Source organism: Nelusetta ayraudi, unplaced genomic scaffold (genome assembly GCF_046127955.1).
Source record: "Nelusetta ayraudi isolate G7.1 ecotype Tasmania unplaced genomic scaffold, CSIRO-AGI_Nayr_v1 ptg000109l, whole genome shotgun sequence".
Lineage (NCBI taxonomy): Eukaryota > Metazoa > Chordata > Actinopteri > Tetraodontiformes > Monacanthidae > Nelusetta > Nelusetta ayraudi.
The window spans coordinates 1,347,632-1,365,127 of record NW_027466159.1 but is presented as its reverse complement, the minus strand read 5'-3'; the positions used below and the strand labels follow the sequence as shown (position 1 = coordinate 1,365,127).

General features: G+C 45.2%; 3 protein-coding genes and 1 long non-coding RNA gene across 4 annotated transcripts in view; all 4 read left to right on the top strand.

The window, feature by feature from the left end:
- Window positions 1–17,496, top strand: part of LOC142903286 (uncharacterized) — a 153,891-nt gene that overhangs the window by 73,266 nt on the left and 63,129 nt on the right. The window lies entirely within an intron of this gene.
- The window catches only part of ddt (D-dopachrome tautomerase), a 76,398-nt gene that overhangs the window by 23,778 nt on the left and 35,124 nt on the right, over window positions 1–17,496 (top strand). The window lies entirely within an intron of this gene.
- On the top strand, window positions 101–7,515 carry vps37c (VPS37C subunit of ESCRT-I). The gene is made up of 5 exons (XM_076048816.1): window positions 101–729; window positions 1,269–1,378; window positions 3,277–3,448; window positions 3,745–3,827; window positions 4,111–7,515. The coding sequence occupies exons 2-5, from the start codon at window positions 1,286–1,288 to the stop codon at window positions 4,834–4,836; spliced, it is 1,074 nt and encodes a 357-aa protein (XP_075904931.1). The 5' UTR covers window positions 101–729; window positions 1,269–1,285; the 3' UTR covers window positions 4,837–7,515.
- cd5 (CD5 molecule) lies at window positions 10,937–17,227 on the top strand. The gene is made up of 6 exons (XM_076048819.1): window positions 10,937–11,158; window positions 13,882–14,283; window positions 15,426–15,560; window positions 16,121–16,171; window positions 16,303–16,368; window positions 16,476–17,227. Exons 1-6 carry the CDS (start codon window positions 11,092–11,094, stop codon window positions 16,541–16,543), a joined length of 789 nt encoding a protein of 262 aa, XP_075904934.1. The 5' UTR covers window positions 10,937–11,091; the 3' UTR covers window positions 16,544–17,227.

Below are 17,496 nucleotides of genomic sequence, written 5' to 3'. Positions count from 1 at the left end.
ACGTCTTTAGATTAACCTTTAAAAGAAAATTCCAATGGTCCGCCTCGAACCGGTTCTTCTAGAACAGGTCTCCCGGCGGGCTCCGCCCCCTCCTCCCCACCTGCCGTCAAACGTTCCGTCGTTCCAAAGATGGCGGCAGTGTCTGTCAGTGTGGAGTGAAACTTTGCTGCTGTTTTGTTTTTTTCGCCCCTCCGCCCCCCCCTCTAAATCGCCTTTTTTTGTGACATTTCGTCTGACGGCCACCTTGGTCCGCGCATCAAAGTTTAGGGAAATAAATAAATAAAGGATAAGAGAAAGCAGCCGCTCTCGTCCACGCGGGGGGAAGAACCAGAGGCGGTCGACGCTCCTCCGGGTTGGATCGGCCGAACCCGCCTCGGTTCTCCGTGGAAGTTGACGGCAGCGGCGGCTTGACTTTGCGACCACAGCCCGCTGGTTGTGGTTTTAGTTGTGGTTGTTGCCATCGGCGCAGGAGAGCTTCGACGGCGGCGAACGGACCGACGGCTAGCTGGCTGGCTAGCTAGCTAGCTATCTTGGCCGGCCGAAGGGCGTCGAAGAGGACTCGGCGGGACGCCGCTCGGCCAGCCAGCCGGCCGGGGCAGGTCGGTTGGTCGGTCCGTCGGTTGGGGAGAAGATCCTGTGGACGTGTAACGTCGGGTTGGAATAAATCAAGGCGGGTGTTGGATGTCACTGCGGCTCGGTGTCAGGCTCAACTCGGTTTGCTAGCATCGTGTGAGTATCGGGCTGGTTCGTGCCGAACCGCTTCCCCCTCCCACTCCAGGTTCCGGGCGTGTGAACAAGTGTGTTGTTTGTTTTTGTGGCCTACAGTCACACATTCACCCTCCACGGTGCACGGTTTTAATATGCAAGCTAGCTAGCACACACACACACACACACACACACACACACACACACACACACACACACACACACACACGCGATCTCGATCTCTCTCCCTCCCTCCCTCTCTCTCACTCTCTCTCTCTCTCTCTCTCTCTCTCTCTCTCTCTCATATGGACGTTGCACTGTAAAATGTATCATTGCAGCTTCAGATATTGAAAAGTAGCTGCCAGAGGTCACGCTTTTTTGTATTTTTTCTGGAATCCGTATTTCTGTTTTTCGTTAGCTAATGATGATTAATAAGTTTTATTGATCCCTAGGAGTTGCCATAAGAAAACACACAGCTATCTACGCCAACGAATTCGTCCACTTTCTGTTTCCAAACATTGTTTTCTCTCTCTTGATTTCCTGGTTTTCTCGGTGGCGGACAGGCAACCTGGCAAATCAGATGGAGAAGCTCCAGGACCTGAGCCAATCAGAGCTGCAGGAGCTCCTGGACAACCCGGAGAGGGTGGAGTCAATGGCTCTGGAGTCTGACGAGGTAAAAAAATAAATAAATAAATAAAATCTAATTAATCAGGAATGTAATTTATTATAATAATAATATAATAAGTTAATAATGACATTAAAAAGGTATATGGAGATGTGGGGAAGTAGCCCTGAAGTGTAAAGAGACATTTAAACTCAGAATCCTACCAAGTTACGGTCATTTTGGCCCAAGAACAAAATACACAATTGGACTTTTATTGTTTTGACAGAATAAACAAAAAGCAGACATTGCAAGTAAAACGCTCTTACAAAAGGCAGCATATCCTGCTTTTTTTTTTTTTGTTAATGGTTAACCAACTTTAATAAGAAGTGCAAAGTAACATAGCAGTTTGTATTTTAACCACACAACAAAGGGCCCACTGGATTTAATGTCAATGGCTTGCGTGAATACTCGTGTGTTGTATTTTGGCGATGAGGCAACATGTAGAAGGTGGCTGAACAAGCTCTTTGTTTTGCGATGCTTCAGCAGACAAACATGCACTGCACTGCAGCGTAGGTTAGGTTAGCGCTTTGGTGTCCTGTTTACTCTCACTTCAGTTTCACAACAATAAGTGTAGTTCTTATTTATTGCCAGTCAAATATGTATATATACTGTATATTGCTACATAATTCCATATGTCTTGCTTCATATCTTTGATGTCTTTAGTTTCTAGAAAGTAGTAAATATAAAGAACAAACATTGCATGAGGAGGTGTGTCCAAACCTTTGTGACAGGTACTGTGTGTGTGTATATATACATATCTATAATTTGCTTGTGGAATCCCAATAAGCCGGTTTTAGAGACACCTTGGGGGGGTACAACTTTCAACGTGACTTGTCACTTAAATGCTCACCGACCTGAAGTGACGAGAAGGAAGCTAATAAACGAGACACCAGACTGGATGAACTACACCTCTTTTGGGAAACGTTCCTCAGTTTGGTGGCCGTCGGACAGTAGAAACAGACAGAAAGCAGTGTTATCACATGCAAGCTCGAAATAGTAAATCATTTTCTGCCTGCATGATACATTGTATCAATTTTAAATATTGCCGTCAGTGGAAATGTAATGACAATAATAATGAAGCTGGAAACTCGTCTGTACTTGTTTTTTGTATAAATTGCCCTTTGATTAATTAAATGGCTAAATGAATCATTCAAATTAGGTATCCTGACTGACTTTCACATGTCCATAGCAGATTGTTACCTTCACTTTCTGAAAGTCACATTTAAACTGTAGGTTATCTAGGGTACCCTGCCAAGAACAATGCCAAAAAGTTGTTTGCCAAATTGCCTGTGTGTACGCGTCGGATCCACTGCACCCCCGCTCACCCCCTTATATTTTTTTTACTTCAAGCCCTGAAAGAGATGAAAATGTATTTGTAATATGAAAATGCAATATGGCCTTTGCTTGGGCCAGTTGTACTTCAATGATAATAGTAATGCTACTACTACTACTACGACGATGAACAACAACAATAATAATAATAATAAAGTTAAAGTTACAGTCCCAGTGATTGTCACATCCCGAAGGATGCGAAATCAGTCCTCCGCATTTGACCCATCATCCCCTGAGGGAGAGCGGTGGGCAGCAGCAGTGCCGCACCCGGGAATCATTGACTGATCTAACCCCCCCAATTCCAACCCCGAATACTGAGTCCAAGCAGGGAGACAATGGGTACCATTTTTACTGTCTGTGGTATGACTCGGCGCCGGGGACAATAATAATAATAATAATAATAATAATAATAAACATTTTTGAGTGTTTGTCAGTTGAACTGAGTCAGATGACTCAGTTCAACTGAAACTGGACTGGACCAGACTGGAAGACGTGACCAGATGTGCTTTTCATGATTGCGTCAGATTGATTTGATGAGAGCTGACCTCTCCCCACGCCACCCCCTTCCACTCCAGATCCAGAACATCCAGCTGGAGAGGGAGATGGCGCTGGCGTCCAACCGCAGCCTTGCTGAGCAGAACCTGGACATGAGGCCTCGCCTGGAGTCTCAGAAGGAGGCGCTGGTGGAGCGCTACTGCCAGCTGGAGGCTGTGCGGGACGCCTACAGGCGGCACGGCGCCCTCAGAGGTAGGAGGAGGCGGGGCAGGTGGGGGTAATGATGATGTCATGAGGTGCGTTTTTTCCCAGCTGCAACCTTAAAACACTGAGACCCACTAATGGAAATATGGTATGGTGTATATTTTTTCATAGAATAAAGGCAGAATGGTTGAGGGTCAGTCGACCAACCAATCAATCAATCAATCAGTCATTCAACTTTTAACCGGCCATAGCAGCAAATGTCCCTGGACACTAGAAAGTGTGTTCTTTAGTTGGTATTGCGTCGTAATTCAGAACTCCTGCTGTTCTCCTCCCCTCTGCCTTAGATGGAATGGCAGGGCAGGTGTCTCCAGAGGCGCTCTTCTCCAGACTACAGACAGAGGGTGGTAAAACGGAGGAAGAGTCAGAGGTGAGAAAACAGACACACACACACACACACACACACACACACACACCAGGGAGAGGTAGCAGTGCATCACACAGGGTGAATTTCCACAATTGTGTTTATTTAACACATTTGGCAAAAATTTTGTCTTTTCTGGGGAGACACAAATTATTGTGTCTATACTGATTGTGTGTGTGTGTGTGTGTGTGTGTGTGTGTGTGTGTGTGTCTGTGTGTGTGTGTGTGTGTGTGTGTGTGTGTGTGTGTGTGTGTGTGTGTGTGTGTGTGTACTTGCTTCCCCCCCCCAGGCCCTTGCCGACTCCTTCCTGCAGGGCTCCCTACCCCTGGACTCCTTCCTGGACCGCTTCCTGTCTCTGCGCTCGCTGGCCCACAAGCGACGCGTGCGGACGGAGAAGCTGCAGGAGATCCTGCGGCAGCGGAGCGAGGGCGCCCCCCCTGTCCCCTCCTCCTCTTCCTCCTCCGCAGGCGTGCTCGCCAGCCAAGACCCCGAGGCCACGCCCCCTCCCTGGGGTCAGACTCAGACGAACCCGCAGCCGAACTCCACCCCCCTGCCCTGCTCCTCGCCAGCAGGGGTCTCCACCGGCCTGCCCTACAGCCCCTACCCCCTGGCCTCCGCCAACCCCAGCCCCGCGGCAGCAGCCAGCGCCGCCGCCTCCGGTCCCGCCGCCAACCCGCCGTCGCAGTTCCCTCCCTACCCGGGCTCCGCCTCTCCCTTCACCCCCGCCGGGGGCTACCCGGCTTCCAGGCCCGCCTTCGGGCCACCCCCCGCCGCCGCCTCCACCTGCCCTTACCCCAGCCAGCCCTCCTTCCCCGCCCCCCACCCAGGCTCCGCCTTCGGCCAGTACACGCCCCTGCCGCCGGCCCCCCAGGGCGGCTCGGCGGCGTACCCCGCCTCCTACAGCTACGGCGGCTACAGCTACCCGGCCGCTGGCCCCGCCTACTCCAGCTCTCAGTCGCCGACGGGGCGGCCCGTCTACAGACCGGGGTACGGCGTCCCGCAGCCCTACTCCTGAAGCCCCACCCCCACCTCCAACCCCTCCCCCTCCCTCCTCCCCGGCTGTCTCACCACCTCTCCCCCCTTCCTCTTGTCTGGCCCCGCCCCCTTTACTCCCTCATGTGAAGATTCAAGAGGTCTCTTGCTTTACTTATCTTTGTTGCACTATTTCTCTCTCTCTCTCTCTCTCTCTCTCTCTCTCTCTCTCTCTCTCTCACCCCCTCCCCCCGTCACCCTGACGACCCCCCCTCCCCTCACGGGCCCCTTCCCCCCACACTAGTCTCAGGTTGTTGCGTTGTGTTAAAGTGATGAAACACTTGTACCCTCATACTCGCCCCCACCTGCATCACTCCCCCCCCTCCATATCAGGTGTGTGTGTGTGTGTGTGTGTGTGTGTGTGTGTGTGTGTGTGTGTGTGTGTGTGTGTGCGTGTGCGTGCGTGCGTGCGTGCGTGCGCATGTGTGCGCGAGTGTGTTGCTATTTGGCAATCAGAAACTCCTTGAAAACACACAAGTGCACTCCCCCCCCACCCCACACCCCACCCCCCTCCTCTCCTCACCCCTCCCCGACGGCAACACAACACACACAACGCTGTGCAACTACACTAAGTTGTAGTCTGTCCAGAAACCGGTCCTTGGGTTCTGTGGCTCCGCCTCCTCCCACCTGAAAGAGTCCTGGAGTCCAGTGGCTGCCCACCCCCACCGCCCTCCCCCCAGGCCCACGGCTAGCTTTAGCATGTTAGCGACAGCGGCCATGACGTGTGTCCCAGAGTGTGCGAGGGCACACAGGTCATAGAGGAAAAGAATCCATTTCTTTTTTGTCGCCTTGTTTTTTTTTCTCCCTCCTTTGGCCACTTGAGGGCAGCGCTGAGGCCTGTTTGTCTGAGCGCAGGTTGGATTTCCATGCACCGAGTCAACCTGCAGTTTGAAGTGGCAGAGTCACCGGTACCATTTTCACACACATACACACGGCGACAGGGAGGTTTTCGTTGCCTCGTCCGCTTCCTCACCTGCAGCCAAACGGAAGCTGATCGCCTGTTTCAAGGCTCCTGTGTGGTCAGGTGACTCGTCCTCGCCAGGTTGTGTGTGTGTGTGTGTGTGTGTGTGCTGTGCAGAGAAGGGGGGCAGAGTCACCCGCTGGACACCTTTTGGAGGGTGGAGTCGCGAGGGCCGCTTAACCCCGCGGTGACGTGAGACGATGATATCCGCTGGAGACTCCGTGTCCCCGCAGCCCCTCCCCATGATGCCCCGCCCCCTCATGATGCTCCGCCCCCTCATGAACCCTCATCAACTCAACACTTGACAGCGGCCACCAGAAGACGACAGTGTTTTTTTTCTTCCTGGGAGTTTTTTGTGCGGACTGAGCTGGACTGAGTGAGGAGGAGGTGGGCCACCGGTTCGAACCGGATCAACTGCGTCGTCCACGACTCGATCCAGGGACTCGACGAACCAACCCCTTTAAATCAGTCTGGACGACAACAACGACAACGACAGGACTTCGAAACTTTCCAACTTAAAAATGTTAGGAAAAAAAATTCACCCGACTAATCAGATCTTGTTTTACACCCCACCTCCTTCCCCCGGGGCTCTCGACTGTTGTTGCCATGACAATAACAAGCAGAAATTGTTATCATTTTGTTGGTTGGGAGGGGAAGGGGGGGTTTGGTGTAGGCCGAAAACATGTTTGTGTTTTCAGATTCAGGTTGTCCAATCATTAGCCAGTGGCGGTGAGTCTTTCTTAAATGGCTCCGCCCCCTAAAATACTGGACGACCGTGTGTTTACAACGTGGAACAGAATCAATAAAGCGGCGGGAGTCACCAAGGGTTCTTTGTTTAGACGTTCTTTTGTTCTCTGGGAGGAAATTGTGTTGAAAACAGAAGCCTATGTGTGTCTGTCTGTGTGTCAGTGGGTGTGTGAGACACATCAGCAGCTTCGTCACTTCCTAACAAGTCAAAAGTGTTTCCTGCTGAGGAACCTGGACCCCGCGGGGCAATTTATTTTAATTTGTTTTTAATGAAATTTGTTGTATTTCAAACATCAAAGTATTTTTTTTTTCTTAATGAAATTTGTTTCATTTGAAACACCAAACACTGGAACTGAGCCAGACTTGATCCTGGCCTTCTGGAGAGCATCAGATTGTGACGTGTGGTTTGTCCCAGCGGTGCAGCCGTAGGCAGAAGTCACATGACCGGCTGACGCACCTCAGATCATCTGATGTATATTTTATATTTTTAAAGACTTGGCCAAGTTGAGCTTAAGACATTTTAAAGTGTAAATTATGTATTTTCCTGTTTTGACCTTCAAGGTCAAAGCCCCCCACCCCTCCCCCACTTGACAGGATGTGATGAGTGAACTTGCTGTACTGCTCCTTTTACTGACGGCCACCCTGCGTTTTGACACACACACAAACACACACACACACACACACACACACACACACACACACACACACACACACACACTCACCCGACCACAGAGTCAGGCAATGGTGACAAAATGAAGGAAAAAAAAATATTATTGCTGTGTTTTAGGAGAAGCACAAAGGGAGTTCTAACATAGACTAGCATTAATTAATATTATCAGAGGGTGGATACATGGATGGATGGATGGATGGATGGATGATGATGATTGTTAAAGAACATTTTTTGTTTGTTTCTGGGGGTTGTGAATAATTAAAGAGAAGATGATCAAACTTTAACGCAACAAGACTTTTTTTTCACGTGTTTGCTGAACAAACTCCACTTTATTGAGTCATTCACTGCCTTCACAATCAATAGTATATAATTGTAACATATTTATAGTAATTAGCTATCTTCATCATATACATTTATTTCTAAGCACTAGCATTAACAGGCAGGTGATTCCAGTTTTTTTGTGTTTATTAGGTTGAAGTTAGTATTTCTTTTGTACCGGAATTTGTCAATTCAATTCAAATATTTCCCTTATGAAACTAAATTCTGACAGTTTTTTCTGTATATAATTATTATTTAAACCAAAAAAAAAAAAATTACCTCGTCATTTACAGTGTATCAAAAAACAGGTTTTGAATTTGCTTCATGAGCTGAGAGGATGATTTTGCATTTTAATGGGAAAGTTTGTTCCTGAAAAAATGTTCAGTTTGTTTCTTTTGATAATTTTACAATTTCACATTTCACCCCCCCAAAAAGACACACTCAAGCATTTTGAGCGACGATAGAGGTTTATGCTGAAGGTAAATAACTTAGAAGTGGCTAACTTTATACAGTCCAACATTTTCCTCACAACCAAAATTTGACAGGAACGTAAAAAGCAAACAAACATCCAGAAAAAAAATTCCAGAAGTAAAACAAATTAATTGATCCGTCAAACGTAAACAGCTTTACCTCTTGTGTACAGTGATTTCATTTTTGTTTGTTTTTTTGTTAAATAACCTCAAGGCAAACTGTTCCACAACTTACATAAATACACAAGCTTTTTATAATGGTCTTACGCTCAGTTGCTTTGAATGAAAAGAAAACGCATTCAGCAGTAGTTATGAACTGCAACCTTGGCAAGTTGGATGGAGAAGCTGCTCTTCAACACAAATAATGAGGGTCTTTGTTGTTTTTTTTCTTAAACACATTTCAAAAGCAGAAAACTAAAAGTCAGCTGTACTCCAATAAAAGTCTGAATACGTGAGTTAAAACAAAGGTAAAAGGAAGTAAAGTAAATAAAGAAAGTAAAAAATAATGAAGTACTAAACAGTGACTCCAAAGCCGAGGTATTCTAAAAATAATCTCTCTCTAAAATATCATCCACTATTACAATCAACGACAAAGCAGTTCACAGAAGAGTTCAAATGGCTACAGTTCAAGCAACAACTCCAAAAAGTAAATGACTTCAGAGTTTGTATCTTTTAAAGAGTTTTGAACACAAAAGCAACCGGCGTATTTCCATCGTAACAAGTAGAAAGTACAGATATTTGTGTACTAAAATAGGGAGTCAAAGTAAGAAGTTGTCTGTAAAAGAAATACTACACTAAGAACAGTTACGGTCACAAAGTGTTTGTACTTTGAAACTTCCCAACTCTGGAAGTCAATTGCCGTAAATCCCGACATCGAAATCCAGTAAAATCTTTTCAATTTAGCATCTTTAATTGTGCCTTCGTTCAAACAACACAAGGATGCACATTTAAAAGATCATAACAACATGTTTTTTTGGAAACTGAAGCAGTTGTTGTTTTTTTTTTGCTTGGTTTTTACCGTCCAGCTGAAGTTGCGGCTCGTCGAGGGCCTCCTCAGCAGTTGTAGATGGCTGCAGGTGGTGGAGGAGGAGGGGGTGAAAGTGTGCGGGGTTTTACGGCGCCGTAGAAAGGAGGAGGAGGGGAGGAAACCAGGGTGGCGGCGCTCAGTGAGGTGGGTGAAATTCTCAGCTGAAATCAGTCATCGTGCTACGACCTTCCCACAGGCTACGTTCAGAGTCGTCTGGAAATTTTCTGTCGCCCGTTACTGTCAGTTGTATCACGGCTCACCGCCACCGCCACCGTGAGGTCACATGTGGGATGAGTCACTGGCCGTCACCTGAAATGACAAACCTTTGCTTTCTTTCTCTGAAGAAAAAAATCTAAATAGGGTTTCACCTGCAGGATCTCTGGTCTTTAAACTCATTTTGAAACGCTGCTGGTGATTTTTTAGCATTTTGTGGGCGTGGCTTAATGTGTCATTGGCCGACATGACAGGCGGTAAAATGTGTGATGGAGCGGTTATCAGTAGAGTCTTCACATTTTTTGCCTTTTCTTTTGTAACGCCGTCTGCCATCCTGTTGCTCTTTTTTGATTGTTTTCATGAAAACGTTAAAGAATTTTACAAATTTCAGCACACTCTTCTCCTCTTTCTCTTGTTGTCACTGTTTGTAATCATTGCCACAGTAGTGTTTTTTTGTTTGTTTGTTTTTGGTCCTTCAGTGTCATCGGGATGGTCTCTGTGAAAAGACGCCACAGTGACAGCAGAAATTTCCCTTCAGATGCATCCGATGGCATCAGTCTTCAGACAATCTGTGAATTTTCCAGCTCAAACTTCAAGAACTTTGCTCTTATTGAAGTAAGTGTCAAACATCCTGCTTGGCGCACAGCCCTCATAGCTGTTTCAGACACTGATCAAGACGTTTGTCGATAATATTCTCACAATTTACAATTTTTACAGTTTTGCTTGTATTACGGTACATGTGACAAATAAAGGCTCATTCCAATTGCGTCCACAACATCCACGTCAACAGAGTCTTTGTGCTGAGGATAATAGCAAGCAGAAGAAGAGAGAGAGGGAGGAGAAACCTCGGCGAAACTTCAACTTCGAGTCCGGTAGAACATCCACAGCCTCCGTCGTTTTCTTCATCTCACATGTGGCCGCCAAGCAACTGTTTCAGGTTTTCAGTCAAATTCCCTGAAGGTGACCTTTGACCTTCCACTCCTTGAAAATAGGCGGATGGTGGAGCAGTGGCAGCAGTTTTCAAAAAGACCCGCTGGCGTTACACTAAACTGTGCTTTTCAATAAATGTTGGCCTTTCAAGGCTGCCGTGGAGTTCAGAACTGTGAGTCTTGGTGTCTTCTGTTTGTTTGATGGAGGCTGTAGTTTGAGAAAAGACTCAACTCACTGATATTTGGATGTATAAAATCTACTCATTAAGTGCTGTTTTGATTTTTTTCATTGTTTTAGATTTTTTTGTAATTTTGTGGTTTTTGTGTTTTCCCTGTTGCGCGATCATTTTAACATTTTTACATCGAGTTTTGATGATCAACCGTTGTTTCGTCTTCGGCTGACGACTCGTGACTCACAAACACTTTTTTTTTATATTTAAGGTTCTCTTAAAGTTTGGCCTTTCATGGCTCCGTAGACTGCGGAACTCTGAGTCTTTGTGTCCTCTGGGCCTATCTGGTCTCGGCTCCGCCGTTGGTCTGGACAAACTTTAGAGACGTCAAGTTCTGATGATCAACTTGTCATCTTGGTACTCGAGATTCGTGACTCACAAACCCCTTGTTATTTCCCCCCGCCCCTTTTTTAAAAAATGATTTTTCTCTCAAGTCACGTCACTCTTCCTCCTACCTCTTCCTCTTCCTCCCTCCCGCCCTGCTCTGCTTCTCCGTCGCTTTGAAGGGAGGAAATCTGCACTTTCTGCACCAGCAGCAGAGAGAGCGAGCAAGCAAGTGTGGAGTTCTCCACCTCTGCACCGTTTCCTCTCATCACTTTTTCTGTCGTCGGCGTCTCATCCTGATTCGTCTTGTATTTTTTCTTTTTCCGTCACTCTCACCGCCGTCACGGCGATGGACCTCAGGACTTTGCTGGCCGTCTCGCTGGTGCTGGTGCTGCTGATGGTGCCGATCCGTGCCGGTAAGTGGACTTTGTGGTCGATAAGTTCAGGACTTTGGTTTGGGTGGAGAAACTTGAATGGTTCTGAGAAGGAAATTGAGTAAAGCAGCAGAAAGGATCTAGACGTTCTCACATGGCACACAACAAATCAGACGGTTTCCGGTTCACGATTCAGGCAGTTTTTGGTTTTCTGATTGTGTCAAGCTCTTGGTTGCTGCTCTGGTGTCAGACTCTGGTCAGACCCTGAGTCCAGTCTGGACCTACCGCTGCTCACAGAGACATACCACACGATACCGTGTGACTGATTGTCTCTGTAGAATTGTCAGAAACAACAAGATTGCACCAAAGAAGGAGAATTGCATGAAGTGAAAGACCTTCTCAGGTCTTGTGAGGCAGGTGCAGACGTCCAGCAGGTACCGGCTGGTCAGTGGACATTATGTGACCCATTGATGGCGGAGCAGTCCCTGATCAACCGGTTAACTGGTTGGTGTTGGAGTGGCGCCATGTTGTCGGCCTGCAGAGCGGTTTGACGAAAATTAAAATGAATCCAAAGACACCGGGATAATTAAAGCCAGTCCGATCAGCTGGTCCAGTGACCTGGCCAATTTAATATTTACAGTTTGAAGTACTTTCATCACTGACCTCAGGCTGTTATGTCGATGTGCCCTGGCTGCAAGTCTGGTCATATCACACCCGGTCGGATCACCCCTGTTCGGTTCACTCCTGGTCCGATTACTCTCGTACAAATCACCCCTCGTCATATCACACCCGGTCAGATCACCCCTGCGTGCTCTTGCCCTGTGCTCTCTGGTGCACGAACACAGGAGGAAAATGTTGAGCGTAAGAAAGTGCGAGCATTAACAGTGGCATGGTGTTGTTTGCTGCTGCGAGCTGACTAGTTGGTCCAGGTCCGGGCTTTGGTCTGTGTTGTAACCAGAAGAAGTTCTATGTTAGGTGACTCGTCCGTAATCCCTGTTATTGTATGTGTGGATGTAAGAGGAGCATTGACATGGATGAAAACTAGGAGCTAATCAGGCTAAAACAACAACAACAACCTGCAGAGATCTTCTATGCGACTCCTCCGCTCACTCTCCTCACTACGAGCTTCTCAAAGGAGTCTGGAGTCCCGTCAGCTTCTCAGCTAATGGTCGAACAATCACACCTGCTCCTCTGGTTCTCCAACTCTGGAGACCCCACGTGTCAGATCCACTTTATGTTGGAAAGCAGATTGTCAGAACCAGAGCTGTGTACGACTGCCATGTGCCGAGACCCTGACTGGTCTCTGGCCTCCAGTTGGGGTCACGACCCCGGGACAGCAGGTCGTTGGTTGGCGAACAGAACAAAGTATTACATTTTTAGTAGACACAATTATATAACATATTATATAAAGTTCAATCGCCAAAATTAACAAATAATGCCATACTGTTTAATTTACCAAAAACAAATCTTAAGTTGCGTCACCGAGTAAAAACAATCTTCCAAAAGGTTTTAAAACCAGTTTTTCTGTCTTTAAACTTCCTAAAAGTTTGACGACGAACTAAATCAAAACTGACAGCAGTTTGAGGGGACAAACTTTTAATCCACTGAAATGTTGAGAAGTGTTTCGTGAGCATCTGAATATCATGCGATTCTGAAGCCACGGCGTCGACGACGGCAATCTGACCAATACTTTAAAACTTTATTTGAAGTCCGGTATTTATTTATTCATTTATTGTTTTTTTTTGTGAAATTCGAGGTTAGTAGAACAATTCTCAAAGTAGTTCATCAAACAATTTTTTAGTTCACGTACATCGGCTTGACGTGTTTTGGTCGAAATTCGAAACATCAAAAGAACAAAAATTGTAGTCGCAGTTACTTTGAACATCAGCTTTAATTTTAACAAGATACAAGTAAGCAACAGCTAAAAGTAAAAAAACAAAAAACAAAAACGGCTACACTGATAAATATTGAGGCTTCGACTTGCCCTGAAATGCTACTCGGAACTTGTGAGAAAAGAAAGAAAATTGATATTTGTGCATCATCCTTGTGTTTCGGTTCTGCTGGCGGAGGCTTTGATGCTGCTGAAACCTGCGTCGCCGCCGCTGCCGCCCCAGCACGACGGCGGCGTATTGGAACAGCTTGTTTTGCTAGCAGCCTCTAACAGTGGCATTTTAAAACAGACAGAGGGAAAAATAGATAAATAAAAATTTGCTGGAAACCCGATGACTCAGTGTTGTTTTCCCGAAGCAGCTCCTTTAAATTCAGGCAGAATCTCTCTTCTCATGTGATTTCAACTTTTTTGCCGCCGTATCCGAAACAGCATTCTTCTTCTTCACCACTAATTATTGAACATAGCTGAGGTTTTTTATTTATTCTTGTTCTTGTTCTTGTTCTTGTTCTTCTTCTTATTGTTCTTCTTCTTCTTCTTCTTCTTCTTCTTCTTCTTCTTCTTCTTATTATTATTATTATTATTATTATTATTATTATTATTACTATTATTAACAATAATAATAATGATGTAAGGATCTCCTGCATCTTTTTTTGCAGCCAGACTTCCACTAACCAATCAAATCTGTCCTGCTACTGTTATCCTACAAACATCTTCAGTATTTCAGGACACTTTTAAGGGACAAACTTCTCACGTCTTATTCTTGTCTTCATGCACATCGGTAAAAAACAAAAATCAATACTGTTAAGTGCAACTGTTTTTTTATTCTCTGAATTTCATGCAGAATAACTTTCATCTCTTTTTTTGCTCGCACGAGGGGGAAACATCACACAATCACCTTCCAAACCGAGTTATACAAACCCAACTAGTGACGCGGCTAGGACTTCACCGTCGGTCACCCCTGCAAGGAGCCCCGATCGCCTCAGTGACCCCCAGGTCCTGGTCCTCGTAGTCTCGTGGAACAGACGCTGTGACGGGACGGTGCAGCTCAAGCACCTCTGGCCCTCCAGCATGCTGTCGCCACAAGTCTGCTTCACCAAGCAGAATGAAACGGAGGTGAAGGCCCTCCTGGGAAATGTGTGTCACCAAAGGAGAGAATGCAGTGGCCTGCCACGCTGGCACCAAGAAGAAGTCACAACAACCGCTTCTCAACTCAGACAGGAACCATCAGCATTAACATCAGAGACCACCTGTCCGTCACTGAGGGTCAGCTGCTTAGGTTGGTCCACTCCTACCCTCAATGTGTGGGTGTGTGTGTGTGTGTGTGTGTGTTTGTGTGTGTGTGCGTGTGTGTGTGACCTCATGGTCAAGACAACCAAATCAATACCACCACAGTGCCAGATATTTACAAATATATGATCTTTGTTTGACTCGAAACTGGCACTGTGGAAAAAAAACAATGTATAAATTTGATAATGCAAATATTACATTGACTTTAATTGGCAATATAAATGATTAAATAAATACACAATGCCGGGCTGTTAAATTGATGGAAAACAAACATAAACAAGTTGTTTCTTCCCATAAACAACAAACTTTAGTAAAGTTTTTAAAATGAGTTTTTATTTCTTTGAACTTGCTTAAACAAAACTAAAACAAAACTCCTTTATTTTTGTTAAGGTGCTTTTTATTGTTCTGGTGTTCTCTGCAGTAGTTCATAATAGTTTAAGGAGACAAACTTTTACTTCACTGAGATTTTGAGAAGTTCTTCGTGAACATCTGAGCGTCATGCAATTCTGAAGCCACGATAAAGCCAATCTGACAATCTGACAAGTCTTTTATTGATTTTTGAAAATCCAGGTCAGTGGTTAACTGATAAATTCTTGCTCTAGTTTATCAAGCAATTTCCTTTGTTCACGTTGAACCACGTGCGTGGCTTTTAGACATGTTTTTTTTGCTGTTGAAATGCTAAAAATTGATGGAATTAATGACATTTTTGCAGTTCCGGTGCTAAAATTCATGTTATTACAATTACATAAATTGTAATCGTAAAACAAATCAGCTCCAACTGAAAGTGATGCATTGATTCATTGATTGGGCGTTTTGATTCTTTTTTCTGAATTAGAAAATAGGAAACCTTCACTACATCGTAGTTTTCCAGCCCTGAATACTTTTTTTTCTTTTCATTTAATTTGAGTTTAAAGGATCTAATGTGCAAAAGATTTAGCACCATCTTGTGGTTAGAAATGATGCTGTAAATCAATAATTCCACTGCACACACTGACTTAATCCCTGGTTTCCCCGAGTCCCAACTATGTCTTTCTTAATAAATTTAGCCGCGAAATTGACGTGAAGTTTGCATATGCGTGCGTGTGCGTGCCTGCCTGCATGCGTGTGTGTGTGTGTGTGTGTGTCTTCCAGTCAGGGAGGAGGATGCAAACGTTGCAGGGCAGCTGCAGGCCTATAAAGCAGCAACGGCTCTGCTCTGCTGCGTGCTGCTGGTCCTAGGCGTCATCCGCTTCACCAGACCCACAATCCAAGCCCTGCAGAAGAGGCGTGAGTGCACACATGCACACATGCACGTGCAAACACATGTATATATTTGACACAATCAGTTTTCCAGTGACCTAAAAACGGAGATATTTCCAGATTAAGACCAAAGATTACAGATTATTTTCCCCCAGAAAGACTCTTTCCTCAAAGCTCCAAGATTTGGTCCAAGCAATAAAATTAGAAAGAAAAACGACAGAAGGAAATTGCAGATGGTGTCCGCAGTCTTCCCCGTCACTGCACGAGGACCACATTTAAAATATATATTTTTTCTTTTTTTAAACGATCTGCTATTATTTTGATTTTCAATTATTACGTTTGGCCTGTGAAGTTGAAGGTGTGGCCTCACCTGACCGCTAAAGTTCCACCAAATTTAGTTTTGAAAATTTCGCTGAAACATTGTTAGGAGGAAAACAAATGCAACACAAATCTGAATGAAGTATATATTTTTTTGTACAAGAAGATCAGTCAGCAAGAACAGAGGCAAAATAGCGTCAGTGGCCCCCTGGTGGGCAGCTTTCTTATAGCCTTGCAGTCACACTGAGAGTGTCACTGTTGTTTTTCAGTGTCGGACCGGAGGCAGAACCGCTGGGTCGGACCCACACAGAGCCACAGTGGTGTGTAACAGTGCGACAATCGGAAACAAAAACCGGCTGATGCTATTGTTGTTGTTGTTGTTGTTGTTGTTGTTGTTGTTGTTGTTTAGTTAGCGGGTCCTTCAAAGTGTTGATTTATTTTTGTTTCTCAGTGTCGTACAATCGAGGAAAGAACACAATTAAGAGCAGTGATCCGGAGGATAGGCTGTCCTACCCTGGTGAGCCTGTTCAGTTGTGTTGTGTTGTGTTGTGTTTGGTTGTGTCATGTTGTTGTGTAATAAACCTGCGGTGCTTCACTCAGTCAACCTTTGTGTTTTCAAACCAGCTCTGGAGCGACTGGCAATCACTGGCAGCAGAGAACCTTCATCCAACAGGAGCAGCTACAACTTCTGATGTGTTACATCATCATCGTCATCATCATCATCATCATCATTATAATGATCACCATCATCATAATCATTTCCTTTTTTTTATTTTAAATTCTGAAAGTAAAAAAAAAAAAAAAAAAAAAACTCTTCTTTTTCTTTAAATACAAAAAAAATTGCAACTCTGGGTTTTAAAATCTCGCGGCCATTAAAACAAGATTCCTGTTTTTCACCGAGGCCACAGGCACAAAAGAGCAATGAAGACCGCACCGACGGCCCATCACACTTCAGCAAGCTTCAATGGAACCAGTAAGCTAGCATCTAGCAGCTAGCCCCAAGAGGCCAATAGCATGACGTGCGGCTCAGAATGCAGGAAACAGCAAAAGCCTGGAGAGAACGTCATCGAATTACCTTTCCCCACTGAATCTAGTGAATGTATTTAAGGTATTTACAGCAGCTCTGTGGTAAATAAGATAAATATTTTTATTGAATGTTTTAGCCACGTTTTTGTGTTTTATTACTGTATATTGCGCTTTCGGCTTTTTAAAAAAATTATCATTAGTGCTGTGCTGGGATGCAAAAAGTCCCAAATATTGCACTGTCCGTTAACAGTCGCAAGGCTTCTCCAAAGTTTATTTTGATGCTGTAATTTTTTTTGATCTTTTATTTTTTTGGATGGTTACAAAAAAAGATTAAAGTTGTGTGAGTTTCACCTGATTACTTGTCTGGAGGGGGAAATGGAAAATGTTGTATGAAGGTGGTTAGCAAGTGCTGTGCTGTGGTTTCCTCTGCCGTTGACACCAACTTCCTGTTTGTTTTATTTCTGTCTTTAACCTCCATTGGTTTCCCCCCATCAGCGTCTCTCTGGTGTGCCCCCCCCCCCCAACCCAAGTTTCTCTCTTCATCCTTTCACTTGTACGTCACTATCGTGTCGCTATGCTGGTTGGGATAGAAAAAAAAATTTTTTTTTTTCACCGCTCA